Source organism: Diaphorina citri, unplaced genomic scaffold (genome assembly GCF_000475195.1).
Source record: "Diaphorina citri unplaced genomic scaffold, Diaci psyllid genome assembly version 1.1 scaffold1156, whole genome shotgun sequence".
In the NCBI taxonomy this organism is placed as follows: Eukaryota; Metazoa; Arthropoda; class Insecta; order Hemiptera; family Psyllidae; genus Diaphorina; species Diaphorina citri.
In genome coordinates this window covers 8,975-36,262 of record NW_007378585.1, presented here as the reverse complement: position 1 = coordinate 36,262, position 27,288 = coordinate 8,975, and the positions used below count along the sequence as shown (strand labels likewise).

Below are 27,288 nucleotides of genomic sequence, written 5' to 3'. Positions count from 1 at the left end.
GTTATGCAAATCAAGCGATCAATCTCTAATTGTTGCAATTCAATAAGGTCGAAAGGAGATGTCGTTTTCGGACAAGATACCCCAAAAACGGTCCGGATTTTGTCACGTTAGGTAGTTTGAAAAACAAATAATACAAATTTTCGGATCATGAAGATCATAATATTATTTCGAAATTCGAACCATTATTATGATCAATAATCCTAGACTTATGAAGGTACCTATATATTCCTAAAAATATGTAGGTCCGCTCTTTGGGCCACCCTCTCTGGAAATGCACCGCGATTAAAAATACATCAATAAAAAAAAAAATACGTACGTATAATTTTCGCTACCATGTTTCAGTATCAAGTTATGGCCATGCTATTAATAGCAATGTGCATTGCAAATTCATTAGAAGACGATGGAGAAGACGAAGAAGAAAGAAGGAGGAGGAGAAGAAGAAGAAGAAGAAGAAGAAGAAGAAGAAGAAGAAGAAGAAGAAGAAGAAGAAGAAGAAGAAGAAGAAAAGAAAAGAAAACGTACATAAGTACCAAAATAATTTCAGGAACGTTTTTGCGTTCTTCATTTTCTTTCCCATGTAAACAAACTGACTTGTGTTCACAATTTCCCTATCTTTATTAATTTCATATAATTGTATTACAGAGCATTCTATGACGTCAGCATCCATCTTTTTAAATAGAAAATGTGGTTTCTTCTACGTGAATGAAATGAAGAAAGAGTCATTTAATTTGCGTTCAAAGTAAGGTGAGTGTTTCAAATAATGGAAACGGCCATCCAGACCGCTCTTTTCTGGATAGACAAGATATGAGAGATATGCTGGACACTGAAAGCAAGTAAGTAATTCATGCTAGATAGGTCGATAGGTGGAAAAACGGTTATGCAAATCAAGCGATCAATCTCTAATTGTTGCAATTCAATAAGGTCGAAAGGAGATGTCGTTTTCGGACAAGATACCCCAAAAACGGTCCGGATTTTGTCACGTTAGGTAGTTTGAAAAACAAATAATACAAATTTTCGGATCATGAAGATCATAATATTATTTCGAAATTCGAACCATTATTATGATCAATAATCCTAAACTTATGAATGTACCTACTATATATTCCTAAAAATATGTAGGTCCGCTCTTTGGGCCACCCTCTCTGGAAATGCACCGCGATTAAAAATACATCAATAAAAAAAAAAATACGTACGTATAATTTTCGCTACCATGTTTCAGTATCAAGTTATGGCCATGCTATTAATAGCAATGTGCATTGCAAATTCATTAGAAGACGATGGAGAAGACGAAGAAGAAAGAAGGAGGAGGAGGAGAAGAAGAAGAAGAAGAAGAAGAAGAAGAAGAAGAAGAAAAAGGAGAGGTTATGCAATTGAAAACTTCGTCATAAGTAACGTGCTTCTACATAACCTAGTTGAATAATTACAGCAAATTCTGATGATGGGAGGATGAGACTACTTTGTGACGTCAAATAGAAAGCAGCGTCCACACTCTGGTTGATCGACGTCGATTCTAATACATGTCCACAAACTCCACATCTTTGAAGGAAGAATGTTGAGTCCAAGTGGATGTTTCAGCCTTTCATATTTCCAGGATGTGGAAGACCTAATGAATGCTGAAACTCCTAGATGAAGATGATGGGGATGGACAGAGGGCAATGGCTGGATCTACAATGCGATGCCTTTAGGAGGTAATGAACTCTACACAATAACTTTTGTTTTAATTCCACCAAAATCCTTCGATTTCACCTAAGCCGTATTTTCCTTTCGCAATGTCCCTATTTTCTCCCTCTCTCTGAAGTTCGTTTCCCCTCTTTTAGGGTGATATCACAGGAAAAGGGAAAAAGAGCTTCAGGAGAGGGGAAATTGCGAAAGGAAACTATGAACAACTCTACATCTACATTAAATGAGTTCCAAGCGATTCGATGTCGATCGAATTCCATCGACTCAACTTTCGTTTAAACGAGACATTTTATCCAGTGAAATCTCAAGCTGATATCAATTTTATGAAACATATCAGTAAGAACGGTTGAAGGACTTGAAGAGTTGGTAGGCCTTAGCGATTATAGGTCATTCCTCCAGAAGAGTGATAGTAGAGACCAGAGACAAAATACATACATTGTTGATAGATCTATGACATAGACTGCCAACGACCATTAGATGCATACAGGGGGTTGCGGAAAAGTAATAAAACAGGTCATGAATAAAAGATAGTCCGTCCCAAGCAGACGGCCAGAGATATTTCAGTGTTCAACAATCACCGAGTAGGTGGTAAGACCACCTCTATGGCCGAGTGGTCAGGAGCACTGACTCTCAATCTGGAGGTGCTGGGTTCGAATCCCAGCCAGAGCGGAAATTTTATAAGCAAACTTATAAACAAAGATTTCAACAAAACATCCTCTGTTTGTAAAAAGAGTGGGTGGCTACCATGGATACCTAGTGCAGGTAGTAAAACACAATCTAGCTAAAAACATCATCCGACATCCTCAAAACGGCAATTTCCCCAGATCATGTCTAAAGATGACCATAACTGCAATAAGTAAGTAATTACCTACAGGTATCGGTGCCTACTGAATATGAGTAATGTTTTGGACTCCACCTACGTTTTTTCCTCGTTCAACGTCACTGTACCTAATATACTTCTGGAGACCATTGTAAATATAGGACATAGGTACGTCATGCTAAGTAGTGACGTCAGAATACCCTCATAGTGGTAGGAATTCATAATCGATGATTCGCCAAACTCGCTTCGCTAACGTCTCGTCTGTAGCGATAGAAAACATATGAGTTAACATGAGCCATTTATGATGAAAAAAAAAGAGTAATAATAATAAAAAGAGTGGGTAGCTACCATGGATACCTAGTGCAGGTAGTAAAACACAATCTAGCTAAAAACATCATCCGACATCCTCAAAACGGCAATTTCCCCAGATCATGTCTAAAGATGACCATATCTGCAATAAGTAAGTAATTACAGGTATCGGTGCCTACTGAATATGAGTACCTAATGTTTCGGTCTCCATCTACGTTTTTTCCTCGTTCATCGTCACTGTACCTAATATACTTCTGGAGACCATTGTAAATATAGGACTAATAGGACATAGGTACGTCATGGTAAGTAGTGACGTCAGAATACCCTCATAGTGGTAGGAATTCATAATCGATGATTCGCCAAACTCGCTTCGCTAACGTCTCGTCTGTAGCGATAGAAAACATATGAGTTAACATGAGCCATTTATGATGAAAAAAAAAAAAAAAAAAGTTTTATGAGTAATACCTACATATGATGAAAAATGATTGATATACTATGGTTACGTAAGTGTAATCACCTACCTAATTAATTCAATTTTGAATTTCGATAAAAGTATTAGGTAGTGAACAAGGAAAAATCATAGAACGTCTCTAGTACCAAACTCCCTAGTAGCTACTTATTAAAATATACTTATTCAAGTGTTGAATACATTAATGATCAACCTATACTACGGCCTTGTCTCTGGGGTTTTGTCCAGTAAAAAGGAATGCCATAGTGCGATACCCACTCGGCCACGGATGTAACTGGTAAGGAACGTGTAGGATAGTTGTAGGATTGATATATCTAGCATAGTGACACATGGGAACGCCACGTGGTTCTTCGGAGGAAATTCCAGCTAAAAAGGTGATATCACCTGTCAATATATCAGGATATCACAAAGTCCGATCTTCGATAAGACCTACCTATGTTGTATTTTACTTTCCCAATATCCCCTCTTTTGGCTTGATAGATTGACCACGTTGGCTGCCACGGGACGCTCTGTACTATAAATGGTTATCTGAAAGAGGGACCTCTGAGGGAAATTTTGATATTTGTGTGATAAGACAATTCCAAGAATTAAAGAGTCTGTCTCTCATTTAATCGAGATGTTTTCATAAATGGGGGCCTGTGCACTGAGAAAAAAACTAGGGTGCCGGCAGCCGAATCGGTGACTGGGTTCCGGCACTCAAATATTGAACTCTATATCGGGAAGCTCGACACTATAATATAGTATTCCAACAGCCTAAATTAGGGGAAGTAACTCAATAATAGAGTTTTTCCACCCTAAACTTGTGGCACCCTGTCATCATTTTTTTCTCAGTGTGGGTAAACTTCATAGAATATTCTTCGGCAGCCAACTTGTTGAAGTTGAAAATTCAGATTCCAGAACTGAACCGTTTCCGGTTCCAACCATTTCCCAAAAGGAAAATACACCTTTACTAGCTGACCCCAGCACATGCCAAATTGAAAGGCCCTTTCTGTTCCCTAAGTTCTGAGAACAAATACCTTGGGAAAAACTGTTCATCATTATGGGCAACCACTATCTGTTCGTTTATGGCTGGAAATGTCTCTTGTTCTAACTTCCGTTGATATAATCCTGTTATTTATAAATACAGCGAGTTACCACCAATATATTCTGTATCCACCTACCACGTGGTCTACCCAAAGGTCTGCAGTTCCAGTGTTCATATGAAAACATTCCACATATTCATATCCATGGGCTTTCTGAAACGTAATTTGTCAAATATCGTACGACTGATGAAACTTTGGTTAGATTTACGAGATAGGAGGATATTTCTGTCCTGAAATTCTAAGCAGGCCTGGTCCGTTCTGAGAAAAAATACCTTGGGAAAAACTGTTTATCATTATGGGCAACCACTAGGCATCTGTTCGTTTATTGCTGGAAATGTCTCTTGTTCTAACTTCCGTTGATAAATTCCTGTTATTTATAAATACAGCGAGGTACCACCAATATATTCTGTATCCACCTACCACGTGGTCTACCCAAAGGTCTGCAGTTCCAGGCTTTAGTTATCCAAATACCGACTAACTGGTGGGCTAATCACGATTCGTCTCAAAGTACCTGAGGTGACTTCTTCTAAAAGGGAAGTATTCTACGTATTTCACTTCTACTTTGTAGGTAGTATACCAGTTACTCGACGAAAAACTTTACGCCACCAGAACGTCTCAAAACGTTTCCTGTTCACGCAATTCGGTGGGAGCCTCCTCCATTGCACTAATGTACTCATATGAAGTGTATTCACACCCACTTCTAAGTGCATTCATACCACTTCTAATCACAAATTTCCATGCACTCTCAGGTATCTCCCACGAACACTTTTCAGAACTCTGGCTTTCCGAGAAATCTGTGCGAAGCTCTGCCAAACCTAGTGGGAGAAACCAATATGGGAATAATATAATTTCGTAACATTTCCCGTAAGAGGAGGATGCACGGGTAATTCCAAGAATAATTCCTAGTTACTTGCTCATTATTTATTGCCTTGTTAGTCAGGACTTGTATTACAGAGCATTCTATGACGTCAGCATCCATCTTTTTAAATAGAAAATGTGGTTTCTTCTACGTGAATGAAATGAAGAAAGAGTAATTTAATTTGCGTTCAAAGTAAGGTGAGTGTTCCAAATAATGGAAACGGCCATCCAGACCGCTCTTTTCTGGATAGACAAGATATGAGAGATGTGCTGGACAAGGAAAGCAAGTAAGTAATTCATGCTAGATAGGTGGAAAAACGGTTATGCAAATCAAGCAATAAATCTCTAATTGTTGCAATTCAATAAGGTCGAAAGGAGATGTCGTTTTCGGACAAGATACCCCACAAACGGTCCGGATTTTGTCATGTTAGGTAGTTTGAAAAACAAATAATACAAATTTTCGGATCATGAAGATCATAACATTATTTCGAAATTCGAACCATTATTATGATCAATAATCCTAGACTTATGAAGGTACCTATATATTCCTAAAAATATGTAGGTCCGCTCTTTGGGCCACCCTCTCTAAAAATGCACCACGATTAAAAATACATCAATAAAAAAAATACGTACGAATAATTTTCGCTACCATGTTTCAGTATCAAGTTATGGCGATGCTATTAATAGCAATGTGCATTGTAAATTCATTAGAAGACGATGGAGAAGACGAAGAAGAATAAGAAGAGGAGGAAAGAAAAAGGAGAGGTTATGCAATTGAAAACTTCGTCATAAGTAACATGCTTCTACATAACCTAGTTGAATAATTACAACAATTTCTGATGATGGGAGGATGAGACTACTTTGTGACGTCAACTAGAAAGCAGCGTCCACACTCTGGTCGATCGACGTATCGACGGACGATCGAATGAAATATACTTCCACAACTCGTCAACTCCACACCCTAGAAGAAAGAGTGCTGAGGAAGAAGAGGACGTCCCAGACTTTTATATTTCTGCAGGATGTGAAAGACCTGATGAATGCTGAAACGTATTACCAGATGAAGATGATGGTGATGGACAAAGAACAATGGCTGTCTCGACAAGACATCGCGTCGCCTCAAATACACGTCCACACCTCAACTCCATAAGTTTTCACCAAAATTCTTTGCTCTTTTCACCAAAATTCTTTGCTCATTTTACCAAAATTCTTTGCTCATTTCACCAAAATTTTTTGCTCATTCCACCAAAATTCTTTGCTCTTGCCTATTTTATATGAGTTCCAGACGATGCGAAGTCGATCGACTTCGATGGAATTTAACAAAATCACGGCCTGATAAAGCTAACAGCAGAGTGGAACGGAGGGCATAGGTAGAGTATAGAGAGTCGAGCTAGTAGAATGGAGCGACGCGACGATCGAGGGAAGTGCCGAATTCAATCCGCATAGAGCTGAAAGCATAAAACTCCATGCTTTCCGATTCACTTTGTTTTCAGCCTAAGAAACACATCAGTGGTTGAAGGAATTGAAGAGGTGGAAGGCCTTGTAGGTCATTCCTCCAGAAGAGTGATAGCAGAGATCAGAAACAAAATACATGCAACAATAATAATAATTGTTGATAGATTCTTGAATCAAAAAAAAAAAAAAAAAAAAAAAAATCTTGAATGAAATGGAGCTCATGCTCGTATTTTTTCCCCATTACCTACGTATTTTTGCGTATACATGTTGCTTTATTCATATTGTATTCGTTTCACAGATCAACGAAAACTAAAGCTTTTCTCGTTAAGAGCTAAAACATGAGCATCTTTTTTTTTTAAAAAGAGGTTTGATAGAAGGAACTGTAACTGATAAGGTCTTATCGTCCCAAAATCTAAGAGATAAGGAAGACAGGATAGGAGAAAGCCAGCCGTACCGAGAACGAACAATATCCGTTCAGGATAAAATCCGCCCCGGGCGGGAATGGAACCCGCGGCCTAGGGCTTACAAGTTTTATCCTCAGATCGCAATATTACTCATGGGAATGGACCTCCCATTGATTTTTTATTTACTTATTATTATTACTATTCCTTTTTTTTATCCAAATGCAACTGCTCCATTGACAGAAGTGACCGAAGTAGAAGAATGTTTACCTATTGCAAAAGAAAATAATGGAGAGGAATTATACTTAATTACGCGGACTACATAGCAAAAAAACTATCTATCCAGGTGCATTTCTGAGACTTGCCAGTTGAAGAGCAGATGGCTAACTTCACAGTCATGTCACTGTGGCCGATAATATGTCTTCAAATGATGGATTAGATAACTGATCACTCAACAAAAGAGAAATCTACGAACACAAAAAAAAAAAAAAAAAAAAAAAAAAAAAAAAAATGGTGACGGGGTGCCACAAGTTTAGTCTGGAAGAACTCTATTATTGGGTTACTTCCCCTGATTTAGACTGTTGGAATGCTATATTATAGTGTCGAGCTTCCCGATATATGTAGAGTTCAATATTAGAATGCCGGCACCCAGTCACCCGATTGGGCTGCCGGCACCCTATTTTTTTTTCTCAGTGTACCTACATACCTACATATTCTTTTAAATAAGACGATTTCCCCCCTTCTAAAGCTCATTTCTCATCTTTTACTTTTATTTATTTTGTTGTTGTAGCGGCTTCAGCTGTAGCCGAATGGTGATGGCGGAATAAAGAGAGGATATTCCGATTGGGCTGCCGGCACTCTATTTTTTTTTTTTTTTTTCTCAGTGTACCTACATACATATTCTTTTAAATAAGACGATTTCCCCCCTTCTAAAGCTCATTTCTCCTCTTTTATTTATATCGTTGTTGTTTTAGTAGCGGCTTCAGCTGTAGCCGAATGTTGATGGCAGAATCTCTAGCCATGTTTAATTGGCTCGTCCTGAACCGCAGTCAACCCTCATGAGGACTTGTGCTTAATCTTTAAAATCAGAGAGAACCCTTTGAAACTGCCACAGCTAGGCTGAGTTTAATTGGCTCGTCCTGAACCGCAGTCAAATATCGTGAGGACTTGTGCCTTGTGCTTATTATATGCAGAGAGAACCCTTTGAAACTACCAGCTAGGCTGGTTTCGGTTAGCTCAACCACTAGGTGGCGTGGTAGCGCCTGTACCAAACCATTGGAAATCCAAGAAAGAAGAAGAAAACGTACATAAGTACGTACCAAAATAATTTCAGGAACGTTGTTGCGTTCTTCATTTTCTTTCCCATGTAAACAATTCTTTTTAGTTTTGTCTTGACAGATTTTGGATGTTCCTCTTGATCAATTTCTGCTTGGTATCGGTTTCTGCTTAGTCACTGGCGCTTCCAAATGCAACTGCTCCATTGACAGAAGTGACCGAAGTAGAAGAATGTTTACCTATTGCAAAAGAAAATAATGGAGAGGAATTATACATAATTACGCGGACTACATAGAAAAAACTATCTATCCAGGTGCATTTCTGAGACTTGCCAGTTGAAGAGCAGATGGCTAACTTCACAGTCATGTCACTGTGGCCGATAATTGTCGTAATATGTCTTCAGATGATGGATTAGATAACTGACGTGACATGCCAACGACCATTAGATGCATACAGGGGGTTGCGGAAAAGTAATAAAACAGGTCATGAATAAAAGATAGTCCGTCCCAAGCAGACGGACAGAGATATCTCAGTGTTCAACAATCACCGAGCAGGTGGTAAGGGAGGAGGAGGAAATAAGGCGATCAGGTGGGAGAAAATTGTTTGTCCACCGTTGTTGTTGGTGTTTTTGTTGTTGTTGTTGTTGTTGGTGGTTGTGGTGGTGGTGTTGTTGTTGTTGTTGTTGTTATTGAAAAAGATTTTTTTGTATCTCTTTAAAAACTACCATTTTTTCAATTCGATTTTTCTTCAAGTTTCCACTGAAACCCATTGAATTTCTTCTGATAGAAAAGTACCCCTTTTTGTCCTCTTTAATCCCATTATCTTGAATTTTGTGAGAAACCATTATTTATGGAGATATAAACGATACAAAAGGAGAATCCGTCAATTTCCTACGTTACTATGAATCCCTGTCCACCTGTTTCTTTCTATCGCCGCACCGAATTTTCCTCCAAAAACAACACGAACAACAAAACAAGTAACAATAACAACAACAACAACAACAACAACACCACCACCACAACCACCACGTTGATAGATATTGTATGTAAAATGACAAATAAGCAAACAATCATAAAACACATAAAAGACAAAGGTAAGATTGCAGGAGAGAAATACGTAAATAGTAGCTATAGGTGATAGACACCTACGTAAAACTCTTTAATCGATAACTCACACAACATAAACAGAGAGAACATTACACTCTAATCTCTCGTTGAAATCCAAACAAAAACCCAACACGACAATCAGACAACACATACAAATGTAAAACAAGAACAATGACAATACCGTAACAATAACAATAATATAAACATGAAGAACATTGATCATAACAACAATAATAGAAACATGTAACAAGATCATTGATAATAATGACAATAGTACAAACATTGCAGAAAGTGAAGCGAAATCGTGCGATGTCTCACACGGTTGAAAATCTGTGACTTCCTTGTTATACCTTTCCATTCTGGAGGGAAATATGACGGGATGTTTTCTAATTTTAATTAAGTTTTTGACGCATGAAGACCCCTAAGTGATGCTTTCGATGGATTTTAATTTCCGACCATTCCAAAAATCGACTGAACCGTTCACACTGCCTTGACGACATAGATTCACCTCGTAGATCAATGCTTGATTTCCGATCGATTGCCGCGTCGGTCGACTATGTTTGGACACACCGAATTGAGTTAAAACAATTTTGTTGATTGTTCTTACTACGACAATCAGACAACACATACAAATGTAAAACAAGAACAATGACAATACCGTAACAATAACAATAATATAAACATGAAGAACATTGATAATAACAACAATAATAGAAACATGTAACGAGATCATTGATAATAATGACAATATAGTACAAACATTGCAGAAAGTGAAGCGAAATCGTGCGATGTCTCACACGGTTGAAAATCTGTGACTTCCTTGTTATACCTTTCCATTCTGGAGGGAAATATGACGGGATGTTTTCTAATTTTAATTTTTTGACGAATGAAGACCCCTAAGTGATGCTTTCGATGGATTTTAATTTCCGACCATTCCAAAAATCCGACATCCATCACTCTAACTTCTCGTCAATGGGGAAAGTAAAGGTGTGTCCAGTTGTCCACACATAGTCGACCAACCGTCGCGTCGCATCGATCGATGTCGAGGTCGACTGAACCGTTCACACTGCCTTGACGACATAGATTCACCTCGTCGATCAATGCTTAATTTCCGATCGATTGCCGCGCCGGCGCCGGTCGACTATGTTTGGACACACCGAATTGAGTTAAAACAATTTTGTTGATTGTTCTTACTGAACAAAGTGATATAACTCTCTTGAAATTCGTAACTATTACGTGGTCACTGGACATGAAAGGCACAGGAGTGTCGTGATTGGGGTCGTCACATGGGTGTGACGTCACAACCGTTTGATATCGTCGTAGACATCACGTCGTCCAAAGTGTCAACAATCTTGTCACGTCATGATTGTCTTTTAAAACAAAAACAGACGAGAATTGAATTTACGTTGGAAGTTAGAACACTTTGTGTGGCAAGGAAACGAGGCCAGACAGACTTTGGGATGACAGACATGAGTTAGTTCAAGAGACTCTGAAAATAATTTAGTTCAGAAAGGTATGATAAGTCTGAAAACTGAAAAGTATATTATTCTCGCCCATCTGATGAGAGGCATACTACGGGATGGGTCATCACGTCGTCCAAAGTGTCAACAATCTTGTCACGTCATGATTGTCTTTTAAAACAAAAACAGACTTTAATTGAATTTACGTTGGAAGTTAGAACACTTTGTGTGGCAAGGAAACGAGGACAGACGGCCAGACAGACTTTGACATCACGTCGTCCAAAGTGTCAACAATCTTGTCACGTCATGATTGTCTTTTAAAACAAAAACAGACTTTAATTGAATTTACGTTGGAACACTTTGTGCGGCAAGGAAACGAGGACAGACGGCCATCAGACAGACTTTGGGATGACAGACATGAGTTAGTTCAAGAGACTCTGGAAATAATTTAGTTCAGAAAGGTATGAAAAGTCTGAAAACTGAAAAGTAATAATATGCAAGTAGAGGACTTTTTTAAATTCCAACATTAAATTTCTTTGATAGAGGTTTCATGTATTCTTTCAGAAAAAGACTGTGGTACACCTGAGCAGAAGCACCCTTGTGGGAGGTGGTATCCATGGTTTTCAACATGGTTCATAGAGGTTTAATACCACTGTATAACTGATGCATACTATGGTCTTTAGTGACGGGGTTTTACCCTCCATTCGGCGAAAAGCTACCCTACTACTCACATTAACCTCACCCAGCATGAGTGCCCGGACGGTCATTCGGATACCCATCAGGCGCAACGTTGCTCAACTTCAATGAACCATTAGAAACGAGTGAAACTATGACGTGATAAAGATTTTACATCATCGTTTATAAATATTCTGTACATGTTTATTTTCAAGAGGTGTGAGAAATTCCATGCCAGATTTTCACCTGTTTTCCGTCCGTCCCCGCTGGGAGTGAGGGATGGGTCCCACCCAATCTCCCCCTCTTACTGAGATAGTCCCCCTCCACATATCTTGCATAGTTTAGCGAGAATGTGTGTCTAATATTATGAAATCACATTCATTTCAGCCATATTATGTGTTCATATGAAAACATTCCACATATTCATATCCATGGGCTTTCTGAAACGTAATTTGTCAAATATCGTACGACTGATGAAACTTTGGTTAGATTTACGAGATAGGAGGATATTTCTGTCCTGAAATTCTAAGCAGGCCTGGTCCGTTCTGAGAACAAATACCTTGGGAAAAACTGTTCATCATTATGGGCAACCACTATCTGTTCGTTTATGGCTGGAAATGTCTCTTGTTCCAACTTCCGTTGATATACATAATCCTGTTATTAAATACAGCGAGTTACCACCAATATATTCTGTATCCACCTACCACGTGGTCTACCCAAAGGTCTACAGTTCCAGGCTTTAGTTATCCAAATACCGACTAACTGGTGGGCTAATCACAATTCGTCTCAAAGTACCTGAGGTGACTTTTTCTAAAAGGGAAGTATTCTACGTATTTCACTTCTACTTTGTAGGTGGTATACCAGTTACTCGACGAAAAACTTTACGCCACCAGAACGTCTCAAAACGTTTCCTGTTCACGCAATTCCGTGGGAGCCTCCTCCATTGCACTAATGTACTCATATATATGAAGTGTATTCACACCCACTTCTAAGTGCATTCATACCACTTCTAATCACAAATTTCCATGTACTCTCAGGTATCTCCCACGAACACTTTTCAGAACTCTGGCTTTCCGAGAAATCTGTGCGAAGCTGTGCCAAACCTAGTGGGAGAAACCAATATGGGAATAATAGAATTTCGTACCATTTCCCGTAAGAGGGGGATGCACGGGTAATTCCAAGAATAATTCCTAGGTACTTGTTCATTATTTATTGCCTTGATCTGATTTGTGATCTACCTGCTTGGCATATTTTTGAATTTCTCAGCAACCTTCCAAGATGTAGGTGTCTACGAGTGGGTTATTATACTTATTATGCAAAAAATCCGGGACAGATTGGACAGAATTAAGCAGAAAAGAACCATCCGTCAAGGAAATTGTCTTATAGTTCTTTTCTGATGATGAATGCTGTCCGATTGACTTTAGAACTTGTACAATATCAACAGATTATTTCCATTGAAAATAGAGCCAACTAGAAAAAAAGTAAATTCCAGTTTGTTTTCGAACCTAATGAACGCGAAATACCGCGGACCTAAAAATACATGAGACTCATGAGAGTCATAGGGTGTCTGACAAATCTGGCACTTGGTGGTTTTGACTGCTAAGAGCCCGTTCCCACTTATCGTGAGTTTCACACGATTTTTTATCGAGTGTCCTGTAGGCATAGGCAATGTAATGAGAGTGTTCCCACTACACACGATTTTTTATCGAGTGTCCTGTAGGCATAGGCAATGTAATGCGAGTGTTCCCACTACACACGATTTTTCTTCCGAACGACACAAAATGTCCTGTAGGCAATGTAAATCAAATGAGAGTGTTCCCACTACACAGGACACGAACGACAAGTTTGAACGGGCTCTAAACTGTTTTGGGGTTCACCCAGCCTTGTAAGGAGTCGCGGTTTTTGTGACTTGTGAAGAACACAGGAGGTGGCATAAAACCTGGCGGATTTTAGCTTTTGAAAGGAGGTCTCCCTCGTGGGAAAAAAGGTAAAAAATAAATAGATCTAATTTTAAATCAAGCATCCTAATCACAAAATAAATTTCACCCATTTTTACTTTATTAAACGATTAGATCAAACTTTATTTACAGAATAAATATTTACAAATGGTAACATTTCACTTTCGCATCTTCCACTGGTCGTCGAGTTTTGTTGACACCGTGTGATCAATCAGCGACCTTCGAACTGTCAGGCGAGCATCTTAGCTGTCGTCAGTGGATATTAGGTCTACTAATACTGACGTCATCGGCTGATACTTGATATCGATAAAATTGGAAACACATAATTATGTAGGAGTAGGTTTACAGAAATCATGCTGAACAGATGCCGTGGTCTTGGAAAACAGGTCGGGTGTTGGGTGGCGATACGTCAGTTGGTCAAATAGGTTGGGTACGATACGTCAATAAATTGGTCAATACGTCTTGGGTTACCTGTAGTGATGTCAGCAAGATTGGAAACAGATGCAGGTGCAGTCTCAGGTGTCGTTTGGTACTCGGTAGGTACAATAATAATCGTCAATGTTATTTTCCATTCTGACTGATTGACTTGTCTTTTGAATGTTTTTAGTATTATTAGAGAGGCTGACGTCTCATTCTTCTTCTTCCTCCTCTTCTGTACTTAAAACTTCTTCTGCAGCTTCTGCTCCTCCAAGATTTTTCCTTTCGTTTCCAGTGACATCGGGTGTTACTGGGTATTCTACAATGGGATGCCCTTCATCTCCCAGTTCATCCTTGGCTTCTTCATCTTCATCAGAAGATCCAACCGCTTTGTCATTGTCCTCATCCGTAACATATTCATCTTCTTTTTTGCTTTCTTCTGGTTCTTCCGTGGTTGCACGTTCCTTCTCGCTTTCTTCTTCCTCCTGTTCTTCTTCGCGTTCCTTCTCTGCCTTTATTCTCAATAAGTTCTCCGTGAGTTCAGCAGCAAGTCTTTCTTCATCCGTTCTACCGTGATCGTTGGCATATCTTTCTTCCTCGGCTTGGGCAGCCAGGATGCGTTCTTCTTCAGCTAGTCTCTCAGCTTCAATTCTCTCCGCTTCCAATCTCTCTTCTTCGAGTGCCTCCGCCTCGAGTCTTTCCTTTTCAGCTTGTTCAGCAGCCAAGCGCTCCTCTTTTTCTTTCTGAGCTGCCAATCTTTCCTCCTCGGCTCTCTCAGCAGCTAGTCTCTCTTCTTCTTCCGCCTTCTCCGCAGCAAGCCTCTCTTCTTCAGCTATCTTGGCAAGGAGTCGTTCTTCTTCTTCTCTCTCTGCTGCCAGTCTCTCTTCCTCCGCCTTTTGTTCTGCTAGTCGTGCCTCCTTGGCAAGTCTCTGTCTTTCTTCACGTTCAGCTTCCTCTCTCTCTAATTCGGCAGCAATTCTCTCTGCTTCTTCTTCCTGTGCACGACGTAAATGCTCTTCAGCGAGCAGTCTGGCCTCTTCCGCCTCCTTGTCCTGAGTTGCTTGTCTTGACAGTGACTTCTTGGATCGCTTTGGTTTGGTTTCTTCTTCCACATCACCATTTGCGGTATCAGCTCGCTCCGTCTGAAAAATAAAATATTCCATTTTAACCATGTGTCACACATTATTATTATTATTATTTTTTTAAGAAATTTCATCCCCATTTTAATGCTTAAAAATATTCGGGTACGTCCTACATAAATAATGATAGATTGTTTCAGATATGATTTTGGCTCTTCGGAAAACTGTGGTTTTGGTTATAACCCTAAACTCTCTTCAATTTCTTACCTCTACTTTAGGGGGCGCAGATTTGGTTGGTTTGTAAGGTCGGATCAATCTGTAGTAAGATCGCGGGGTGTAGGGCTCTGGAGATCGGCGGTACTTTGTGTATAATGGAACTGAAAGAAGACAGAATTAAAGGTTAATGGTTTCAAATTGAGTATAAAGATATCAAGGATCTTGTAAAGGACTTTTTCTCTTATTTAAAATCCTGTACTCTTTTTAAATACATGAACATGACTACATTACCACAAATAGATTCATACGTAAGTTTACGTATCTATGTAGATTAAGTAATTTGATTAATCTTTGGTCTACAAATTGACTTATTTCTGCTTCAAGTGCTCCATGCATAGATAATTTAGGCAGAAATTTGGAGTGACGAATAATAGGATTAATAATGGGTATGATTGTTTTTGTTTGTTTTGAATTTGAGTCTCATTAGTCTCTCATAAACCAATCAAGCTCCAATCTACTTCTAATTGAAATGTAATTATTATCCATTATTACCCCACTTAATTACAGAATAGCTTTAATTCTGTCCCACGTCATGTTTTCGGAGCATAAGTTTATGTTAGTTGGACATGCAACTCTGTTTTCGTCACTCCATCATTAGATTCAATGTACTTATCACCTATAATTTGTTCCATTTGACTTTACAACTCTTCTAATAGGTTCAATAATTCTAATAGGTTTCATAATTATCTTTAATGGCTTCCATTGTGAAAGCGAAAAGCGTTTAATTGATCTGTATAAATAGATAAATACGTGAGAGTTTAGAGTTTTTGAATTGAATTCAACATCATTGTCAATTTCTTTCATAGGTAAGTATACATAACATAAATACCAAGTAGGTAATCTATAGTTTCAGTTCCTAAAGCAGGCTCTACTCTTATTAAAAAGTTAGAACTTTCAAGGGTATATACACAACACTTGGTAAAACAAATTAAAATCAATAGGGGGAATGAAAAACAGATAGCTTTTTTTGTTTTACAATATTACGATCTGTTTTTCATTCCCCCTATTGATTCTACTCTTATGTTGAAAATGTCGAACGATAATATTCTACAACAGTGTTTACTAAATGTGAATTTCCAACATACAAACCAATCCTTTGGTAGAGGAAGGATTTCGCCTTCACGTCACCTGTCTTTTCGCAGAGCCGGTTCCCAATATCATCAATGAAAATTTACTCAGTAGGTAATCTGTAGTTTCAGTTCCTATTCCTAAAGCAGGCTGTAGTCTTATATTGGAAATGTCGAACGATAATATTCTACAACAGTGTTTAGGTACTAAATGTGGATTTCCAACATAAGTGTAGACCCTGCTTAATATCACAAAAAAAGTGCAAAAGGAACAATAGGATTTTTTTTTTTTTTTACAAAATCAGTTATACTTACAAACTTGCAGATCACTTGATAACACATATCACTTTGTTTTTCTTGATAATATTTGCAGGATTCTCACCAAATACACTATGAATATCGTAGCCCCATTGGTCCAGATCTGATGACGTATCGCGTATTCTAACTCTCTAATATTAATAACTATCACTAATAGCTTCAATATTTTAAATATTTTGTTGTGGAAAACCCGGTTGATAAATCCAGCCTATTTCCAATATTGTTCTACACACATACCATATCATTCTGTTCTATGAAAAGGTTGGTCCTAACTTTGTGTGAGTGTGTTATATTTTTAGTGACAAAAATCAAAGATGTAAGAGAGTAGAAATAGAAATAGATAACGAAAAGGACAAAACAAAAGAGTTAAAATTAGAGACAATAAGTAAGCTCCTTATGTTGATTAGTTTATTTTGGTGACGAGATGATGCGTTGGCGTTACAGAAACAAGTGAGTGATCAAAATTAGAAGTTACTTTTGTCAAAGGAGTCAAAAAGCAAATTAATGAAGAAATTGAAAAGATGTTGACAAAACAAATAACGTGTAGGAAGAAATAGGAAGCATGTGAGATAGAAATATTGTAAGGAAGCATGTCTTTTCTGAATTTGTTTGCCAATTAAGTGTATCTTGAACGGTAAATGATAGCATATTTCATGTTATATGAGAAAAAATATAAGAAATAATAATAAAAAAAAAATCAGTTTTTTACATTACTGCTGGTAAAACCATTTCATTATTAAGGTTTACATCTGGATGTACATACAAATGTAGTCCACACCAAGATTCAAAACCTTGGTTATTCTTTTTTTTTTTGAAATACACCCTCAACCACCGACAAAATGACATCCTCAGCATTTTTCGATTTCAAAAATGTCTCTATTCCCTGTTTCGCCCATTTTTAGTGAGTTATCAGACACAAGGTAGAACATTTTGCTAATGAAGAAATAAACTAAAGTTAATTGGGGTATATTCGTGCGCTAATGGGGTATGTTACCATCACGCTTTATACAGGGTCAACTCAGGGTCCGAAGTTCAACGAGTTGGTGAATTTCTTTCATCTGTTGAACATAAACTGCTAAATTTCATCAGAATCTTAGAAAACGATCGGAATTTTTGATTTATATGGTGGAACAAAATAAATGCAAAACCGTAAAAACTTCGTTACTTCAAAAATCCTCTATCATACCTATGATACTTGAAAATTTTCATGTTTTTGTCTGCTCTGACAATCATATTTCTTGTCACATTGAAAAATTTTCATAAAAAAAAAAGAAAGTCCTTATAGAATTTCTGATAAAAAAAAAAGATAGAGATTTTTGAGTCTAAAAGTTCCTTCTGAAGAAGGCAATTTTCTCCAGCGAAAGTTCAGGGATAACCTTGTAGGTAGAATCCTTATAAAACCTTGCTCTCACGTTCATCCTCCTGAATTTCAAAAGATGAAATTTAATATCTTGAAGGAGAGTCTCGTAAACAGAGACTTATCACAGGCTGCGTCATAATTTCAAGGGATTAAGGTCAGAGGCGAGATATAGCCTTTTATAAAACCTTGCTCTCACGTTCATCCTCCTGAATTTCAAAAGATGAAATTTAATATCTTGAAGGAGAGTCTCGTAAACAGAGACTTACTCGTATCACAGGCTGCGTCATAATTTCAAGGGATTAACGTCAGAGGCGAGATATAGCCTTTTTTCTATGAATAGGCAAATTTTGTTCAGCGATGATTTTTTTTTCTCGACAAAACCGAAAATAACATTTTATTGCCCAGAAGTTTTAATTTTTATTTATTATTATTATTTTTTTTTACAAAACTTTTTTTACTTGTTTCTACCCTCTCCATCTCTTGGGCGACAGGGATGAGCCTCTCTAATAATACTAAAAACATTCAAAAGACAAGTCAATCAGTCAGAATGGAAAATAACATTGTGATAAACTCAATGATTGAAAACATATTCCACATGAATCTGTTTCGCAAGGGAACGAATGAAAGTTTAATACGATTCATGTTGAATTTGATCATTTACACAGGGATGAGCAGAATAGTATTTTGTATGCTCTTAATGTTTGTAGCACTGACTACCTTTGAAAACTTAGTCGACTGAAAATTTTCAAAACATCCAGCGTTCTAGAGAGGCTTAAAAAAGTGTATCATGCAAAAAACATTGAGGAAACCTGGACTAACTGTTTTCAAACCTCATACTATCCCTAATTTTTGCATGCCGTTAGCAAAATCCTAGAGAAATGGGTTAAGTGAGAAGGAAAAAGAAACTCAAGTATAAAGACATTAAATGAAGTTTGAAGATATTGGACTTTAGTATATAGGTAATTTTAATTCCAAATAAATAATCAAGTACAAAAAATAAATAAAGTCAAAATTTAGATACAATTTGTCAAAATATTAGAAAAGAAAGAATTTTCAAAGGCGAAATGATTTTAAGAAATAAGAAGAAGAAATGATGGAAAAGCCGAATTTAGGAGAAGTGAAAATGAAGAAGTATAGGTATGTTTGAATTTGTAGATAGAAAGAAAAATCAGAGTGAGAATCAAAAATTATGATAGCATAGTGAAGGGACAATAAATGAAGTTTGAACATATTGGACTTTAGTATAGGTAATTTTAATTCCAAATAAATAATCAAGTACAAAAAATAAACAAAGTAAAAATTTTGATACAATTCTCAAAACATTAGAAAAGAAAGAATTTTCAAAGGCGAAATGATTTTAAGGAAGAAGAAGGGAAAGGCCGAATTTAGCAGAAGTGAAAATGAAGAAATTAGATGTTTGAATTTGGTAGATAGAGAAAAATCAGAGAGTGAGATTCAAAATTTATGATAGCATAGTGAAGAAAAGAAGTATACAGATAGAAAAGGCAAATGTAGAAGAAAGACCAAAATCTACAAGTGTGCCATAATTATGTGACCTCTCTAAGTTTCGTATACTGTTTGATCCCTAGCTTCCTGTGCTATTTCGGCAGTTAAAATGAAGGATGTTGGTTTTGGCGGTGTTATTTGGGGTGTTAATGTGGAGTTGAGTCGGATTTATTAGTTTTCTGGCACGCTCTGCTTGTCTTCTCCTACAAAACATACCAAAACAAACAGAAAGATGGAAACAACAGATTAGTAGGATTAGACGTTTGGCTGTGCTAAGTAAACAGTAAAGGAATACAACTAAGTCGAATGATTTAGAAATAGTGTACCATTAAACCATAAATTAGTTACAGAATTCATGGAGGTTATTATTAAATTCATCATTGTAGGGGCTTGTTTTATGAAGATGTAGGCGAAGAAATTCTCTGAATTATTTATAGGTTTTAGGTGGGTATTTAAAAGCTAATCGAGGGTAGACAAATTGGAGAAATAATACCCAGAACTACTGAGTGCAAACATAGACTGATGGTGAGTTTCATTAACAACAATGTTTCAATTAACAACAAGAGTTTCCACAAATGAACGATTTCATTGATTCTATATACAATTATACATGTAAAAAGGTTCAATGATTCCTGGGACATGAACTTTGAAACCCAACAGATTTGAACTCCCCAAGACCGTCATAAAGTTCTGTTATTATCTCTCATTTTGCGACCTTCGGAATACCGAGCAATTACAACCGTACTTAGCTTTGTTTTATTTATAGGTTTTAGGTGGGTATTTAAAAGCTAATCGAGGGTAGACAAATTGGAGAAATAATACCCAGAACTACTGAGTGCAAACAAAGACTGATGGTGAGTTTCATTAACAACAATGTTTCAATTAACAACAAGAGTTTCCACAAATGAACGATTTAATTGATTCTATATACAATTATACATGTAAAAAGGTTTAATGATTCCTGGGACATGAGTGTACCCCGTTTTAGGTGGGTATTTAAAAGCTAATCGAGGGTAGACAAATTGGAGAAATAATACCCAGAACTACTGAGTGCAAACAAAGACTGATGGTAAGTTTCATTAACAACAATCAGAGTTTCCACAAATGAACGATTTAATTGAAAAGGTAGATTTAAAAGATTCTATATACATGTAAAAAGGTTTAATGATTCCTGGGACATGAGTGTACCCCGAAATAGTCAGCGGAACATGTTTTTCCAGTCACCCGTTCATTTGAACTTTAACTAGACCCTGTATAGTTCAGTGGTTAAGTCTATCATTATCCCAAAGCTCAAAAAAATTGTTGTCGTTTCTTATTATCTAAAACAATTCTGCCTTTCTTTTTTCAAATAATCCTAAATGTTACATGATAACTATGATTTATATTAGGTTTATTGTATTAATCTACTGATTACTGTAGTTGTAGTTTAACAGAACCATTCGGATTTGAGGAAAAAAGATTCGAAACGTACGTACCTGACCAGTGACCATTCTCCAAGAATTTCTTCTACTGCAGCTAAGTACTCAAACAAACAAAGAAACACCAAGATAAAACTAAAAGATACACCTACATCTCGGCACTGATTTTGCCTGAAGACTTTCAGAGTTCCGTACCGTATATTAATGTCAAGGTTCTATAGGACATTAAAATTACCGCGCGCTATAGCGATAAGTGCCTAAAGTTTTCCCCGTAATGATAATATCAATTACCGGCGAGAGGTACTTGGGTCGATCTTTATTACTTTTGAGTTCGAGTACTACAGAACCGCGCGCTATATAGCGATAAGTGCCTAAAGTTTTCCCCCTAATGATAATATCAATTACCGGCGAGAGGTACTCGGGTCGATCTTTATTACTTTTGAGTTTGAGTTCTACAGATATACAGGGTAAGACCAAAAAGTTGCGGTGGATTTCACCAGTATTTCTCAGCTCCTAGAAGGCCTGTTAAGCTAACAACCTGTTAAGTTCCATTTGATTTGTACAGGCTTAAAAGGGCTGTCAAGCTAAGGAGCTAAAAAGAAAGTTGGTGAAACCCACCCTTGGTGTACCTAAAAGGGCTGTCAAGCTAAGGAGCTAAAAAGAAAGTTGGTGAAACCCACCCTTGGTGTACCTAGTAAAGGAAGTATCTAACTATCTATAATGGAGCTCTGTTAAAAAAGTAAAATTTCATTTAAGTATACAGCTTGCAGCAATAAAACCTTGCACCAGTAACCGAGGGATCATTGAGGTTAAGCAACTTTGTACGTGGTTGGTATCTGGATGGGTGACCGTCTGGGTTATCGTGAGCTGCTGGCTTTTCCCAGAACCACACAGGCTGAGCGAGGTTAATGTGAGGAGGGGCGTAACTTGTCACCAAAGAGGGTGGAATTTCCGGCACTAAACAACGTAGGTATCCGGTTATTTTCGTTGTTTACTCGTAGGTAAACTTATCCCGGAAACCTGAGCCACCCTAAATCAGTTAATTAATTTGTTCTGGTCTTGGGTTTGGCGAATTAAAGTTTTTGCGCATACAAAAACTGGAACGGAAATACAGGTATGTACGTGGGTGTACTCGTATAGGTAGGTACGTTTTTTACTTTCTATTATTTACCTTTTACTCTCAATAAAATTTGCGAGGTTGAAATTTTCCCGGTTTCCCACTAGTTCTCATGGAACTTTTCATGGGAACGTGAAAATTTGCTGATTTCCCCGGGTTGAAAATCGACGAACTTTCGTTTCGTAACACCTACACGTTCTATTTTAGTACTTTTTGCTCCAGATATTATAGTTTACGAAGTAGGTATTTTGTTCTATTTTCGTATTTGATAACTTTTCATAGCTGAGCTGCTTTGGGCAGGTCACGTGCTGCTGTCAGGTGTCTGTGTGAACTAGCTACCCAGCTTGAGACCAATTTAATTAAATAGGTACCTTCGGTTTTTATTTTTAGCCGTATAAATGTTATAGCCGTAGGTAGGTAGTAGGTACCTATTATGAATCAGCGTTTACTAGTTGGGTGGGAGAGCTTGTGGAAAACCCTGCCAGACTTCCCCTCCAAAAAATCCCCCTTTTAATATTTAGTGACCGGAAGTCTAAATTATCTTGTAGATTTCTATTTTTTTTTTAAATTGTACCTCGGCACCGATTTCGCGTGACGTCAAGGCACATTCTTTTCTGTGTCTATCATTTCCCAAATTCCCATGCCTCTCTAAGAACGGGAAAGTTTGAGGAATTTGAACCCAGCACTTCCAGCCACAAAGGTTTGAGTCAATGACCACTCGGCCGCAAAAGAGGGCAGATATCTACATTATTGTACGGTTTATTGTTTACCCTGCCAGACTTCCCCTCCAAAAAATCCCCCTTTTAATATTTAGTGACCGGAAGTCTAAATTATCTTGTAGATTTCTATTTTTTTTTGTTTTTTAAGATTGTACCTCGGCACCGATTTCGCGTTACGTCAAGGCACATTCTTTTCCGTGTCCATCATTTCCCAAATTCCCATGCCTCTCTAAGAACGGGAAAGTTTGGCTAGAACATTTCCGCCCTGTGAGGAATTTGAACCCAGCACTTCCGGCCACAAAGGTTTGAGTCAATGACCACTCGGCCGCAAAAGAGGGCAGATATCTACATTATTGTACGGCTTATTGTTTATTATTGTTAAAAAAAAAAACACCCCTTTAGCAACCGAAGTTTGAAGCTACTTTTTATAGGATGAAAATATGTATTAGGTAATTATTTTCTTTGGCGTATTCATAGACGCTTACGAGTAACCCATCCTTTAGGCCTGTTTGTCCCTACATCTAAGCCTCGGAGTGGGCTTTTTGTTCTTTGGCGGAGGAAATAAACTCGAAGAGGTGAAAATAGGGTAGACGACCGTCTTGTAGGACAGCTTACCTTCATGTGTGGCGATTTCGTCGGCGGCATTCCTCGCCTGTTTGTAGTAGGACAGCATGTTGATGTCGGCCTTCACGTTTCGCGTTTCTTCTTGGCCGTTGCCGCTTAGCATGATGTGCTTCCGCCGGGGGTAAGCTTTGCCGCCTGAGAAAGTTACGCACGCCAGGTGACCCTTGCCTAAAAACAGGGTTTGGGGGTTGACAGGTCAAACGGGTGTTAGTGAAAAACAGAACAAATTCAAACGGGGAAAAAACTGAAGAAGTAAACAGTATAAATCTATAAAGTCAAAAGGGAAAACAGTACCACGCCAGGTGACCCTTGCCTAAAAACAGGGTTTGGGGGTTGACAGGTCAAACGGGTGTTAGTGAAAAACAGAACAAATTCAAACGGGGGAAAAACTGAAGAAGTAAACAGTGAACAGTATAAATCTATAAAGTCAATAGGGAAAACAGTACACATTTGAATGGGGAGGGATCTAGAAATTCGCGTGTCCAGTATTTAGGTATTGAACCCCATTAGAAGAGAACACATAAGACAGTACATACACATTTAAAACGGAAAACACATTTAAACAGGAGGGATCTAGAAATTCTTGTGTCTAGTATTTAGTCTTGCATCCCAATGGAAGACAACACGCAGAAAGTAGGCGGAACACAGAACACAAGGATTCGGGATGGGTGACCCTCTCTGTAGCAAATTCTTGAAAGTTTACCGTTGCTGGGGAAAACAGTACACATTTGAATGGGGAGGGATCTAGAAATTCGCGTGTCCAGTATTTAGGTATTGCACCCCATTGGAAGAGAACACATAAGACAGTACATACACATTTAAAACGGAAAACACATTTAAACAGGAGGGATCTAGAAATTCTCGTGTCCAGTATTTAGTCTTGCATCCCAATGGAAGACAACAGTAACGCAGAAAGTAGACGGAACACAGAACACGAGGATTCGGGATGGGTGCATGACCCTCTCTGTAGCAAATTCTTGAAAGTTTACCGTTGCTGAAATCATTCAGCGTATTTTTGGGGTACCGCACCTGATGTTGAGCGATCCGCACCCTACCTTTTATGTTTTATTGGAATAACTTATAAATATTTGTCCTGTAAACAGTTATACCCCTTAGTCGTAAGGGATGGGTGACCATCTGGACAATTGCGTACTCCTGCCTCTTCCGGACCTAATTTTGCCAATTTCTGTATTCGAAAGTTGTCTATTTATCTTGACCTTTACACGATTGGCGAAGATAAAGCTCTTTACTTCATTGTCCTTAAGACAGGACAGTAAAGTGGATGACAAATTGAGGGGGGGCCCTAATATTAGAGTAAGTTTGGCAGTCAGTTAATATATGTTTAACGGATATAACACATCTACTTTATTCTTGCTTTTCAGGTTACTTTCAAACTCAACTTTCCAGCTTTTATCGAAAGTCGTCTATTTATCTTGACCTTTACACGATTGGCGAAGATAAAGCTCTTTACTTTATTCTTTTTTTTTTATTTCAATTTATTTTGGTGCGTCAACACAAAATTAAATGTTATATACCTACACCTATTACTAAGAACTAAATTTTTATTTGAGTTCTTATAAGGAATTCAAGGATCGGGGAAATATCATTGTCCTTAAGACAGGACAGTAAAGTGGATGACAAATTGAGGGGGGCCCTAATATTAGAGTAAGTTTGGCAGTCAGTTAATATATGTTTAACGGATATAACACATCTACTTTATTCTTGCTTTTCAGGTTACTTTCAAACTCAACTTTCCAGCTTTTAAAACCTATGAAATTTATGAAAATTTTGAACTTTGAAACCCAACAGATTTGAACTCCCCAAGACCGTCATAAAGTTCTGTTATTATCTCTCATTTTGCGACCTTCGGAATACCGAGCAATTACAACCGTACTTAGCTTTGTTTTATTTATAGGTTTTAGGTGGGTATTTAAAAGCTAATCGAGGGTAGACAAATTGGAGAAATAATACCCAGAACTACTGAGTGCAAACAAAGACTGATGGTGAGTTTCATTAACAACAATCAGAGTTTCCACAAATGAACGATTTAATTGAAAAGGTAGATTTAAAAGATTCTATATACATGTAAAAAGGTTTAATGATTCCTGGGACATGAGTGTACCCCGAAATAGTCAGCGGAACATGTTTTTCCAGTCACCCGTTCATTTGGACTTTAACTAGACCCTGTATAGTTCAGTGGTTAAGTCTATCATTATCCCAAAGCTCAAAAAAATTGTTGTCGTTTCTTATTATCTAAAACAATTCTGCCTTTCTTTTTTCAAATAATCCTAAATGTTACATGATAACTATGATTTATATTAGGTTTATTGTATTAATCTACTTCAGATCAATTTAAATGTTTTCTGCTGCATTTGTGTATAAATAACATTCACTCTTTGATTTCTTTGCTGAATAATTTTATGCGGGTTTGCTATTAACATTCACATTTCGTGTAACATTGACACAATCATGATATTTCCTCAAGCTATGACTGTTTCAGATAGTTTGAGTTCGGTCCAAATATCAGATAGGGGGGGGCTTTGTTCATTTTGTAAGTCACAAATCTTTTAAGTTCGGTCCAAATAAATGTTTATATCAACTATTGTCACATTGGGTCTTTTAGTCTTAAACGACCGAAGTGACGACCGACGGTATAAAATAAGAAGGTAAACATATTAAAGTCAACAAACATGCACCACATAGAACGTAAAGTGTGTGGGAATTCCAAATCCCTTTTTGGTGTACGTATGTATTCAGGTGCTGAAAATGGAGAACAGTAAACAACACAACCTTTTTAACAACAAGACCATGAAACAATAACAGGAACATGAAACAACAACAAGAACATCAAATGACGAAAACGTAAAATTCCTGGAAAAAAGGAAAATGATTAGGGCCATTTGTAAATGATGGTCATTCCAACATCCAACATGCTTGGACAAAACAAAAACATACAAAGTCCATTGCAATACCCTGTAGCGACTTGGAGCTATTTTGACAAAAAAATTTGGGGAAAAAATCTAAACTAGGTGTATTCTCTAAAATTGCACTAATGTCCTTGCGAATTTATTCGAAGTAGTGATAATCTCTAATCGACTAAATAGATAAATAACAACAAGATAGAATGATATTCTTAAATATAGGTACTATTATACTTTCAAAATAGCTCTTGTAATTTACGGATGACTTGGGTTCTTACAAATTACTTAATTTTTTCAAAACCAGGTCAAAAAATCATTGCCCAATTTCTCTCAATAGAACCTTTCAATCACTCAGTAGAACATATCATACTAATTGAAGGATTTTCTTTATTAATAGGTACAAACATTTAATGGAAGAAACATTCCCCTGTTTTTCTAAGGTTACTCAAATATGAAAGTGCTTTTCACACGTTTCCTAATCCTATAACCCATAAAAGGGGTCCCCTACAATCATCTCAGAGATGGTTCAAACTACTAATAAAAAAAAGATATACGTCGAACCAACATGATCAATAGTAAAGCAGTTTGTAGGACGTCGTGCAAGTGTTGCCAGACTCACTTGATACTTTGTGACGCGTTGGAATGACCATGGCTCGGCCGTGGGCGCCTAGAAAAACGACGAAAACGGGTTAACGGCCAACGAAAAAGGGTTCTAGAGTCCTAGGGACATATTAGGTACGAAAAAATTGATAATATCTATGAGCTAAAATATGTGTACCTACTATAATTTTAAAGTTCCAACTTCTTTAGAGGAAAAGAAAGAAAAGAGAATAGAGAGAGAGAGAGAGAGAGAGAGAGAGAGAGAGAGAGAGAGAGAGAGAGAGAGAGAGAGAGAGAGAGAGAGAGAGAGAGAGAGAGAGA

At 37.6% G+C, this 27,288-nt stretch overlaps 1 protein-coding gene and 2 long non-coding RNA genes across 5 annotated transcripts in view; 2 read left to right on the top strand and 1 right to left on the bottom strand.

The window, feature by feature from the left end:
- The first annotated feature begins 1,646 nt into the window (after positions 1–1,646).
- LOC113469606 lies at positions 1,647–12,571 on the top strand. The gene is made up of 2 exons (XR_003392968.1): positions 1,647–1,688; positions 11,477–12,571. It is a non-coding gene; the product is annotated as an uncharacterized LOC113469606 (long non-coding RNA).
- Positions 5,313–6,102, top strand: LOC113469605. Its single transcript, XR_003392967.1, has 2 exons — positions 5,313–5,416; positions 5,878–6,102. It is a non-coding gene; the product is annotated as an uncharacterized LOC113469605 (long non-coding RNA).
- Positions 12,572–14,109: 1,538 nt separating the features above from the next.
- Positions 14,110–27,288, bottom strand: part of LOC103514494 (uncharacterized abhydrolase domain-containing protein DDB_G0269086-like) — a 19,252-nt gene continuing 6,073 nt past the window's right edge. For 2 of the 3 annotated variants that reach the window (XM_008479379.3, XM_017446246.2), the window contains 3 exons: positions 23,438–23,614; positions 15,309–15,418; positions 14,110–15,104 (listed from right to left, as the gene is read on the bottom strand). In XM_008479379.3, coding sequence (XP_008477601.1) covers positions 14,175–15,104; positions 15,309–15,418; positions 23,438–23,614 — 1,217 coding nt within the window. In that variant the 3' untranslated portion in view covers positions 14,110–14,174. Of the gene's footprint in view, positions 15,105–15,308; positions 15,419–23,437; positions 23,615–26,986; positions 27,030–27,288 lie in introns of those variants that run through there. The other variant, XM_008479380.2, reaches the window with a different exon arrangement.